The following is a 12,148-nucleotide window of genomic DNA, read 5'->3' as shown; positions in this document are numbered from 1 at the left end:
TGTCTATAAATGATGAATTTCTATTTTCTCATAGTATCAATTTTCCTACCCATTTTTGGAGATAGATTAAGCCTGGTAGAGTTAAAGAAAAGCAAGTTGCTTTAAATGAGTCTAAATCTCCATAGTGTTATGGTACAAGATTCAAGAGTTTGTCCCCACAGGCTTAGATCCCTTGACTGTGAAGTCCTTCATGTTGAAGGATATTGAAGCCAACTGCTCAAGCACAAAGAGAGAATCAGAATTCAAAAATATTTCTGAGGCCTGTTGTCTTCACCTCATATTGTATGCTTTTCTTGTTTTTGATATATATAGATTTTTTTCTATTCATAACAAATGAATGACATTGCCTGATACTTGGTCAAAATGGACAACTCTTAAATGAGAAAATAAATAGATCAGCCTAATGGTGTTTTTAGTGGTATAATAAATACATTTCTCTTTGTTTCTAGATGTCCTCAAATGCAAGTGAAGTTAAACGTATTCCAGTAAGTATAGATTTTTTAACTGTATTGGTAGAATTGTTTTAAGCATTATCTGCATAAAGTGTTCTGGGGAACCTTAATGCCATAGTTATTTTTTAATAGTCATGTTTGTTGGTGCCATGGTCTTGGATTAAGTAAGAATCTTAATGACAACTAACACTTTGATTCACTGAATTTTTCTCCTTTATTTACCTTAATTTCCCCCACAATTGATAACTAATACTTCTTCTAACTGCAAACTCCTAAACATATCTTTCCCTTTCTTATGATGATTTCTTCCTTCTGATTTTTTCTGGCTTAGAAATTTCAGTTTAACCATCCATGCAATTTCATGTTCTTCAAAGCATGGAGAGCTTTTGGGGTGTGGGAGTGTTAGTTCCCCAAAACAAAACTGATTGTTCTTTAAAGGTTGTTTACAGGACAACATGGTATGGTTCCTTTTTAAGGTAAAATACAAGCACATTTGTTCACATGAACAAGCTTGTAATTTTGGAGGCTATAGAATAAGGGGACCAGGAATCCAGTCTGCCTTGAAATGGAAGAAAAGCACTTCTGCCTTCTCAAGATAAAATTCCTGATTTTTCTAACATTGTGTCATTCATTTTTGCTAACTATAGCCACGTTAATTGTTTGGAATGTTCAACATCAATTGGTTTAATAAATATTTTATCACATATTTATATTATAATATGCTCTTCTATTCTCTCCTGTTTTACCGTCTTCATCACCCCAAAACATTCTGGTAGGAACTCTTATCTTTTTCCTATCTTCAGAGTGAGCAGGATAGTGAGCAAAAATGAATTGTTCTTTATAATTCACTTGGAATTCTCCATCAAAATATTAATGTTTATTACCATAATTTGCTTGGCTAAAAAGAATATTTTAGTGCGAGAAAGCCCATGGCACATCTGCAGCTCACTAAAAATGGTCATGCAAGAGCTGTAATTTTAAGAATATAATGACTCTACTGTTAGTCTTACTGGAGTAACCATAAGGAAATTCAGGGCTTTAACCAGCTTCCCACTGTTATTATAAAGATTGCATGTAATGTACCCGCTAATTATAGGTATATAGTAATTCCCTCTGGTATTTTTTGTTGAGATAGACTGAGAAACAAGTGTTATATGCTTCTTACTTATTTCAGAAGCCCCAGAATGCGTTCCCAGTTTATTTTTCTGCCTGAGTTCTACATTAAAATAAATCAATTATAAACAAAGAAGGAGAAATATTATCCTTTTGAATTTAAACTCTTCAATGACTGTCCTATTTCAGAGTTAGATTTGCCTGGTACAGAGCAGGACTTTCATTTTGTCCCTTACAGAAACTGTAAGTTTCTTCACCAGCAAATTGTCTTCTGAATCTTTGCAATTCTGATAATATCGTTCTTTACTGTTTCATGCAGGAAGGAGAGAAATGGGAGGATGGCCCTTGCAAAGTGTGTGAGTGCCAGGGCTCTCGGGTCACTTGCTATGAGCCCTCTTGTCCACCATGTCCAGTGGCCACACTAGCCCAAGTGGTGAAGGGACAGTGCTGTCCAGATTGCACATCAGGTGGGTCCATGTCTGATTTATGTCTACTGAGATATTTTTACTGTCAAAAAATTCAAAGAGACCTTCTTTTACCCCCCCCCCCCCGTCTTTTTTTAAGTCACCTACTGGGTTGGTTGGTTGGTTGGTTTCTTGCTAATTTTTCTAACAAATGATATTGCTTAATCTTTGCCTGTGTATTTGCCAAACTCAACAGATTATGGGTAGATGATCTTGGGTGAGTCATTGACCCTTTCTAGATCTTAATTTTCTCATTAATAAAATGTGCCTCATCTGCCTTGCAAAATGATGATAGATATTAAAAATCTAAAGTCTGGAAACTTGTAAAGGCATATATATATTATATATATGCTAGGACTGCTCCATTGTTGAAGATGTAAGAACAATTGCTGAAAGTATGTTACAGGTGTCCTTTTTTTTTTTTTTTTTAAGGTGAGCTGTTAAACAGATGGTTCCTTTTGGAGTTCTCAAATGGGTTTTTGAAGTTTAAAGACTCATTAATTTCTTCCAAAAGAAAATTTTATCTACTTGTTCTGCAGCTCTGCTTTCAAGTCACCTGGGGTTGAATTAGTTCCAGTTAATAATTGTTGGCAAGCATTGGAGTTGCTCTGGCTGGGCAGTAATTTGCCTATAAGCTTAGTCTCTCTTGGAGAAGTGGCATTTTCTTCCATTCATATTTCATAATTAATTGTTTTCATCTGTGGGTCACAATTTTTCATATTGGCAGTCACTTTTATTGCAGTCAACTTATTTTGGCTAATCACAATGTTTCTGTGAAGAGTTTATCATGGGAAAAGCAAAGCAACTTTATGGTTTAATTATGTTACCTTCACCAAAGTGGCTCCCTGGGCTTTCCTAAACAAATATTTAGCATATTATAATGTACTGTACCTTGAAAATCAGGTCCCTGACAACTTTAAAACCTGAAAAAAATCCTTTGCTGACAATTGCCACTGAATTCAATGATAATCCCAATTGTTACAAATGTGATTTGAATTTTGGAGAAAAAGAAGAAAGCTGGCTGTATATTTTAAACAACTCTTTTTTTAAATTGTGTTTTGTCTTAACTTTCTATACATACTAAAGCTTAAGAAGACCATCTAAGAAATCATAAATTATTGAATTCATTTAAATCATATATTATGAAGCTGAGAATTCCTGTCTGTAGAGGCATTCCATCAGGTAGAAACATTAATAGGGCTGTCCTGTAACATTTTAGTATCTTCAATGTGGAGATACCAGAGACAGTAATAATATTTCAGACAAGGAGAGGTTCTTTGAAATCTTTCATTGAAATCATTTTTGCTAGTTGGGGTCTTTTTCATACCTATGTTCCAGAGTTTTCTGTTCTTCTTCTTATTCAAGGTAGCTCCCTACACTCTGTAGATTCTTTTTTGGAAGAATGTAAGAGAAATAATATGGTCTTTGTCAAATTTTCCTCTTCTTTGTCCTTGATTATAGTTCATTGCCACCCAGACTGCTTGACCTGCTCTCAATCTCCAGAGCACTGTGACCTCTGCCAGGACCCCACAAAGTTGCTGCGGAATGGACAGTGTGTGCACAGCTGTGGTCCGGGATTTTACCAGGCTGGTGCTCTCTGTTTAGGTATGGCTCTGGGCAGACAGCCTAGCGGTGAACTGAAGCTCACTGTTGGCAAGGAGGGGTGATGCACTCAAGATCTGCACAGCTTCCAAAAACCATTAGAAGGTAGTAACGTCATCTATAGGTTACTTGGCATCTCTGCCTGAAAGTCTTCTAACATTTCACAGGTATTTTGATGTTTACTTGGGGATAGATGATGTGGAGATCTGATGTTACTAGGTGGTTGTGATTGGATTTTTCATTTTTTGAAGACTTTCAAAGATAGTAATATCAATAGAATCCTTCGTGTCATTGATTACAATACTCAATTAATCCAAGACTGAACTTTGGAATTGACATAGACATTCAAGATCACACACTAAAACTTTCTCATTTTGCAAATGGGGAACTTTTGGGCCAGAGAAATTAACTAGCTTGTTCATCAAACAGATAATTGGCAATAGAGCTCATCTCCTGTGGGTTACCAGGGGGATCCAGAGTGGGTTCATGTGACTTTTCAGAGTTCTAATGCATCTAAGGAGATCTCACCTGGCAGAATTTTGACTCGCTTACGGCCAAATCATAGTTACTTCTTTCCTATCTCTAACTCATAGAGTTAATTATCCATTTAAAAGTGTATAGGTTTACACCCTGGCTGTGAGTGTTTAACCTCACTGTGCCTCAGTATTCTTACCTATACAGTGGAATAGTACTTGCTAGTACCTTCCTCAGAGGATTTTTGTGAGAATTAAGTGTTTAATACATATGAAATGCCTAGAATAGTTTCTAGGACATTTTCAAGCCTTAAGAAAGGGAATTATTTACTTCTCCCTACTTTCCCTCTTCTGATTCCTAATCTTTAGACTTTTTGAAAGTCACTTATATTTCTGCCATGGGTTGTGGAAGAAAAGAGACAAGGGATATTCTTATGAAATCGTTGAGTGAGAAAGATATTGGGGATTATTGGATAAGAAGAGCAGACTCAGGAGCCAAATTTCCTGGCTTCAAATACCAGCTTCCTGTCACCTTGGGCAAGTTACTTAACTTCTAGAAGCTTGTTCCTCATGTGAAAAATTGGGGTTAACCACCGTATGGGGTTGCTGTAAAGATTAAATGCAATCATACATATAACACACTTTGTGCAGTGCCTGGCATGAAGTATGTGCTATATGACTGACGGTTGTAGAGTAATTCTGCCTTTCTTGTTCTCAGTACAGAGCCTCAGAATTGGGCTAGGGAAGAATTGGCACAGGGCTGGTGTCTTTGAGCTAATCACAGCTTCCCTTTTTCTTTCTCCCACCCCTGTCTGGAGCCAGCCTGCCAGCCTCAGTGCTCCACATGTACTAGTGGGCTGGAATGTTCGTCCTGCCAGCCTCCGCTGCTGATGCAGCATGGCCAGTGCGTGTCCACCTGTGGGGACGGCTTCTACCAAGACCGCCATTCCTGTGCAGGTAATCATTGATTGGGCCCCAAGCGATCCGGGGCCACCAGGAGCTGTGAGCAGCTTTTCAAGTATGAGAAGAAACTCTGAGAGGGACTCTCTGATAGGCTGAGCACAGTGGATGAGAGATGACACGCATTGTTTTGTAACCTTATTAGTGCTTTAGTGATGTGTACGTGTGGTAAGATTTCTCTAAGTCCTTCTGCACACGCCTGGGGGCACTGGAACAGTTCTTTACTCAGTTCAGGACTGTCATTATGTTGTAAGTGAGATTCCTTCATAGTGTAAGTAACGCAGTGCTTAAATGAAAATGAAGGGAGAAATATATCTATATTTTTTCAAAACTTTATTTCTATCTAAAGAGAGAGGGAGAAACAGAAATAAGAAAGTGACGCCATCAGTAACAACCTTGGACATGCAAAACAGATGATGGCATTTCCATTTACTCTTACTTTAGTGTCTGTGTACTTTAATAGCTTTATGTGTCAAAATTAAGAACTAGTTGATATTCTTAATATAATAGTTTCTGGAGGTCAGGCTAGTCTTAATGTAACTTAATTTGTTGCTTATACTGGACCATTTTTTCAATAGTGATTATAATCATGAGTATAGGTAAAGAAGTAAATGTATAAAGAATTTTTTAAAGTGTAAGAATAAGAAACAAATAAATGCAGGAATGGGAGAAGGAGTAATGGTGGAAGCAAAGACAAAGGGCAGGATCCTAAGTCTGTGCAGGAGGAGACAGAGAATCCGATGTTTTCAGAACCTAAGGCAGCGTGTGCAGTGGTGGGCAAACCTGAAAAGGCAGACAGGCCAGAGGGAGGGGCTTGGATGTCCTGCCAGGGAGCTGTGGTAGTGAGGCCCTGCAGCTGAGCTGGGGAGGGCCAGAGCTGTGATGAGACTCGAAGGTGGGCCAGTCTGAGGGTCAGCTGATATTCTTCCCTCTTTTATGCCCTTGGGTAGATTTTCAGGAAGATCATTTGGAGGGAATATAGTGAAAGAGAGCAAGTGCGTGGTATTCACTAGCTGTTCGGGTTAGATGAGCTCTGTGGCATGGAGAGGTCCTCTGCTGGCCTCCTCCTTCCCAGGTTGTGGGCAGAAGCAGCATCCACGGGATAATAGAAACCATCTTGAAGGGAAAGACGAGTACTATGAAGGTCATACAGATATGATGAAGGCAAGGCTGATCCTGGAGCCAGTTACTTTACAAAATAGAAGGCACGCTAGCTTCTGAGTCTGGCTTGGGGGCTCTTTGCAATCTGTAAAAATATCATCTGTATCCCCAACATCAAGGGCTGCACAAAGTGTTCAGCATTTGTCGAACAAGTGTTTGATGAATGAAGAAACACACTATTCTTTGGTGATCCTTGAAGGACCAGTGTTTCAATAGGAGCCTCAGCTGTAAGAGATAAAAGACCCCTTAGTGTTTCTTACTTATCATGTGCTATTTACCTGTTATTTCAGAACAGGCTCAAAGTGGGCACATTCAAATGCCTTTGTAAGTCTGTAATGGTTGGGCAATTTGGGTAAACTGCTGAAATTTCAATTTGATGAAGCTAATGAATGTATTCTCTACCCCTTTCTTCTCTCCCATCAAAGAGACCTCCTACGAGCACTCCTGTGACAGATTTGCCTTTAAAAGGAAATTAATTCCTCTTAGATTTTATTCTCCCCTCCTTAACACCTCCACCCCCTGCCATACATCCACATACATACTTTTTTCTTTCTTTTTTGTTGAGAGGGCCATTTTCCTTTCTCCCTTGCCCAGTGTTTTAATTGGTGATGTTCATGCTGTTATAGGGCACTTTGAAATGAGTAATGTTTCATTTGATTACTGGTTTACGTAGCTGACTGCTTCCACATTCCATCCACAAACCCATACACAAATGCCTCTGGTAGAAAGTTGCTGGGAAAATTTGTTCATGCTCCCTCCAGGGAATTAAACCAATTTGCTTTAGTTCAGCCTGGTTGCATTTTTATGCATAAAATGAGAAGAAAGAGGAGAGCAAGAAAAGAGAGAGAGTGTGTGCGAGCGCAATCTTAAAAATTAAAGCTAAAGTAGTGATCAATTTCCATATACTGTTTCAATGCTGAGACACCCCAAATAAGCTTTGCAAATAAGCCTTCTCATTATTGGAATTTTTTGCAACATTTGTGCTTATGCTATTTTTGGTGACTTCTCATCATTGACCTTGGAAGTCGGTCAGTCAACCAATCCTCTTCTAGCACGTGCTAAACTGTTCAAAAAGAAGCCTGCTATTTTATGGTAACAACAGGTTTTTCTGGATTGATTCCTCTTGGCAGGGTCATTTATATTATGACCAGCATAATTTGCCACTTTATTGACCCATCAAAACCAAAAGAGAGTGAACACTGTGCTGAGGAAACTAATTACCAGAAATTACTTGATTAATATTCATGCTCACTCTGTTGAATATAGGGCAGAGAGAAAAATATGAGGCAGAGCCAAGTGGCACAAAAGCACATGGCTCTTCAACAAAAGACTAGGAGCAGGTAAGCCAGGAGAGGGGTGAGAGAGGACACTGAGTCTTGCCAGAAAATTGCATCCTCAGGGCCCTTGTCATGTTCTCTTTTCCCTTGAGTTTTGTGGTATACCCACATATATACACAGGTGCAGATGAATGCATTCATATGTGTGCATATATTCGTATCATTATTACATTCTTGTGCTTGATTAAACTGACTGCTGTTGCAAATATAGACATTAGGTACTCCCATACCAGTCACTGCTTCATTTCCTCTGCCTTCCCCAATGTTGTAGTTTGATCACTTCCCCTTAAGGCTCAGCACCACCCAGTTTTTATGCCAATCTAAGTTGGAGACTGGCAATATACACATTGCCTCTTTCTATAGCAGATAGGGCCAAAGAGTATTCACCCGCTGAGCGACCAGAACTCACCTTTAAGGCCTTGCTCTCAGGCTTCTACCTTATCCCTTAGACTTTCTTTGCTACCAGCTGGATCTGGTCCAACCTGTTGCCCACTTTTTCCTACTCCTCTTGACCCTGTGGACATCAAGTTCTAGGACTGGGCTTCTACTTTGGTTCTCTCTACCGTGTCTTGTTGTGATCCATTTCCAGGAATTAACAGCCTGTCTCTTAGTCACCCCAACCTGATGGTCAGGCTTGACTCAGATGAAGATGTTCCTTGCTCCTCTCACCTACCAAATGACCTTCACCTTTCCTGCATGGCTCTTGGGTGCCATTTATCCTGGATTTATTGTATTCACTCTCCTAGAGTGGTTGTTCCATCGCTTTGTCTTAGAAACCCTGTTACAAATCTAAATCGGGATCCAGACTTGGCTCACCATGCCCTGAAATTCTTCCGTACCTGTCTTACCCCTCTTTTCAGTCAACCTCTGTTCTGCTCTGGTGGAACCATTGAACTGTTGCACATGCAAATCCTAGGTAAGGGAACCCATAAGAAAAAAAGTTAAAAACAACCAAATATACATGATGCAAGATTAGTTTAAAACAAGTAGCTTGTAAGACTATAACTTTGAGTAAAGAAAGAATAGAATTTAGCCCATTTTTACTTTTTTAATGTTTATTTATTTATTTTGAGAGAGAGAGAGCACTAGAGCATGAGTGGGGGAGGGGAAGAGAGAGAGAGAGAGAGGGAGACAGAGAATCCCAAGCAGGGTCACGCTGTCAATGCAGAGCCCGGTATGGGGCTTGAACTTACTAACCGCAAGATCAAGACCTGAGCTGAAATCAAGAGTCAGACGCTTAACTGCTGAGCCATCTAGGTGCCCATTTTTATATGTATGTCAGCATTTGTTATGTCCAGTCTTCCAGTATTCACAAAGGCCTGAGGCTGGAGCCGTGTGTACCTGTGGCAAGTGCTACCTTCATTCTGTAGACCCAGAGATGGGAGGGAGTGTAACACAGTGCTAAAGACTATAGGCCTGGGAGCCAAACCACCGAGACTCCATTCACTACAAATAGTACATTTTTTAACCTCAAGTTTCAACTGCCTATGGGTAAAGTAGGGACAATAATGTCAGCCATATTGTATGGGTGTAAGGATTAAATGAATGAATTCACATTTGTCATTTAGGATGGTGCCTGGCACTTAGTCAGCTCTCCATCTGAGTTAGAAGACTGATATTTCTGCTTTTCATTGTCCTTCCCTGTTCCATTTCTCTTACTCCTTCATTCATCTCCATTGAGTGCTGTTGGAAGTCCTGAGGATATGCAGCAAAATAAGATGCTATCATATTTTCCTATTGAGAGCTTGCTGTCAAGGCAAGGTTAGCTGCTGCTAACAGACATGTAAAAGAAAAATAATCATATAAACATACAAATCTATGCAGTTTATTCTACATCTGATTGCTGTGTGGTCTTAGATTTTGAAACCTAAAGAACCAAGCCATTGACCATATTACAGGTTTGTATGAGGGAGAATCATTTTGATTCTTAAGTCTGCCACTTACTGCTAAATGGCTTTGCACAGGTTATTTAACTGTGAGCCTCAATTTACCCAACTGTAAAATGAGGATAATATCATCTACTTTACACTGTTATGATGAACATTAGAAAAGATGTTTAAAAAATATAAGTATTTTATGCCTGGCCCATTGTATGTGGTCAACAAAAGGCAGTTATTATCATTGAATCTGTTCCTTTATTTTTCAATTTATGGGAATGAAAACCAAACAGCTTGCATCAAGAAAGAGTTTTGTGCCATTTGTGTCTGATTTAAAATAAAATCCATTTTCCTATGGAGAAATAACTGTATTTTCACAAGAAGTACTGTATTCATCACATGTTAAAGTCCTTTTATTTTTTTTAATGCTCAGATTAAATGTTGAGAGTCTGGAATTTTGTTTCTTAGCCAAAATTATGGTATAATTAGAGGAAAAACTTAGGATAACTAAGCCTGTAAAATTTACATATAGGATGCTGACCTAGCTGAGTTTTAAAAGCTGTAGTTTGAACAGAGGAACTTCTCAAGTTAATTATTTGTTGGAATTTTGTTTGACCAGAGCAGCCCAACCATTTGCGGAAATGAAGCACTGACCCTTGGAGCCAGGGCCAAAGCCGTGAAGACTTAATGGGTCTTGGCATTATATTCCAGCATGTAGCTTAGCTCGGGCTAGCTGTACCTGGGGCAGAGCTCTTGGCAAAGGCATTTATGAAACTCCTGTTCTGAAATCCTCAGGAAGACAAGGATCCCCTCACCCCTTGTTCTGTAGGGATGCTCATTGCGAAGCTGTCATCCTCTGTGGCCTCTCCAATACCCCCCACCCCCCAGAACTGGAAGTTCATCAGTCGCTCTTCCATTGCCAAATCACACATTCAGCTTGGGGGCCCAGGACATCCTACCACATTCTGCCTTCGCTCATTCTGTTCTGCTCTTTAAATTGTATGCATTGCTCAAGCCTCCTCTGGTATTCTATAGCAATTACAGTCTCTCACTTAACTGCTGAGTGTTTTGTAATGGGGACTTATTGCTTCAAGCGATATTCTTGTCTCTTCCATTCTGTTCATGCAAGGAATATTTGTTGAGTCTCTTTCATGTACCTGGGAACTGGGATACAGAGTGAATGGACAGAAAACTGCCCTGCGGTTAAGGAACTTGGTTTCTCAATGGGAGGAGAGTGTCAGTAAATAAGCATCCAGATAATTTCAGATAGTTACCAGTCTATGAATTCATTACTATCGGTGTTCTAACGGCATTTTAAAAGGCATATTATGGGAAGTGACTGATTGTTGAGGCAGGGACAGGTGTCATGCTTCTGAATTCCCCACAGTGCTAAGCGCATATTAGGCCCTCTGGAATAATTTTTGACTGAGAAAAGTGTAATAAGCCATTTCATGGTGGAGAAAGGACAGGAGTGTACAGGCATGCCTAGACTTTGGCTTACAGGAGACCTAACTTCCATTTAGCTTCTATTATTTACTTCCTGTCAGCAATTCTTAGCTAGGTGTAGCCTGGGGAAAATTCCAGAATCTGTATTTTTCCCACCTCTCTTTTTCTTATCTTCATCTCCCTCCACTTCAAGATATTGGAGTGCCTTATCAGTGTGGGAAGGGTTACTCTTAGAAAAAAAAAATGAAAAACAAACCAAAAAAGCCCCTATAATTGGAACTTGAGTACTATCCATGGAGTGTTTTAAGCCTTTCAGAAGTGCAGACAACAGGATTGCCTCCTAGAATGTACACTTCTTAAGGAAACTAGACCCAGTGAAACAGGCGGCAATGGTAGTCCAAGGCCCCTCCCTCTTTGGACATTCATGTAAAGGTTAAATGGAGAGAAGGAAAAAGCAGCTGGCAGTGTTGTGCCGGCGACCTTTGCTGTAGCAGGAGACTAGCTATGTTTGGCATCTGCCCGTGCTGCTTATAGACCCTTGCTGTGTAGGCCAAAAGACAAATGACAGACAAAAGTATCACATACCAGCAGAAGAAGCCCGCCACAACTGCAAGGGAGTTTATCTTCCAGACAGATCCCAGTCTTCCTGACAAGTCAGAACCCCCAAATATGTTAGCTATAGATTGCAAACTAGTGACAAGTCTTCTGACTTTCTGCCCAGGGCCACGGATTCTGTTATTTTAGCTGGGCTATATGGCATACATTCTTTCTCTTCTCTTCCTATTCCCCACCTCAACACTCTCCCTGCACAACCTTCCCCTCCCTTTTTAGGCTGCCCACAGAGCACACAGCACCCCCATGTTATCACTGTTGAGATCTGAGCAGGCTGTGCTAGCTCAGCCAAGAAGTCTGAGAACTCTCCCCATCAAAAGCATGGTTTTGGTTGGTGGTCCCTCTGGCTTTTTAACTTCTGTAGATAAATAGAAGCAAGGTATCAGTGGAGAAATCAATAGCCATTTAATTAATGGGGGCTGAGGGAAAAAAAAAAACAACCCTAGTGAGTCCTAGCAGCTGTGGGTTGCCAATGGTCACAGTAGATTTGTGGAATCTGAGAGTTCCATTCGGCTCAGGCTGGGCCAAGGTGGTCACTTGTGGTGAAAACTCTTGTGATGTACTCGAGTTGTAGATTTAGAAGTACAGAAGAGGGGCAGGAGATCTAGAAGATAACATTAAGAACATTTCTTATGAGCTGAATGTCTGCCA

At 40.0% G+C, this 12,148-nt stretch overlaps 1 protein-coding gene across 1 annotated transcript in view; it reads left to right on the top strand.

The window, feature by feature from the left end:
• The window catches only part of FRAS1 (Fraser extracellular matrix complex subunit 1), a 273,045-nt gene that overhangs the window by 38,814 nt on the left and 222,083 nt on the right, over positions 1-12,148 (top strand). Inside the window, exons 10-13 of the mRNA XM_029951708.1 lie at positions 450-485; positions 1,885-2,032; positions 3,491-3,634; positions 4,927-5,061. Coding sequence (XP_029807568.1) covers positions 450-485; positions 1,885-2,032; positions 3,491-3,634; positions 4,927-5,061 — 463 coding nt within the window. The remainder of the gene's footprint in view (positions 1-449; positions 486-1,884; positions 2,033-3,490; positions 3,635-4,926; positions 5,062-12,148) is intronic.

Source organism: Suricata suricatta, chromosome 1 (assembly GCF_006229205.1).
Source record: "Suricata suricatta isolate VVHF042 chromosome 1, meerkat_22Aug2017_6uvM2_HiC, whole genome shotgun sequence".
Lineage (NCBI taxonomy): Eukaryota > Metazoa > Chordata > Mammalia > Carnivora > Herpestidae > Suricata > Suricata suricatta.
The sequence above is the reverse complement of the archived record's forward strand: the minus strand, read 5'-3'. Positions and strand labels throughout refer to the sequence as shown.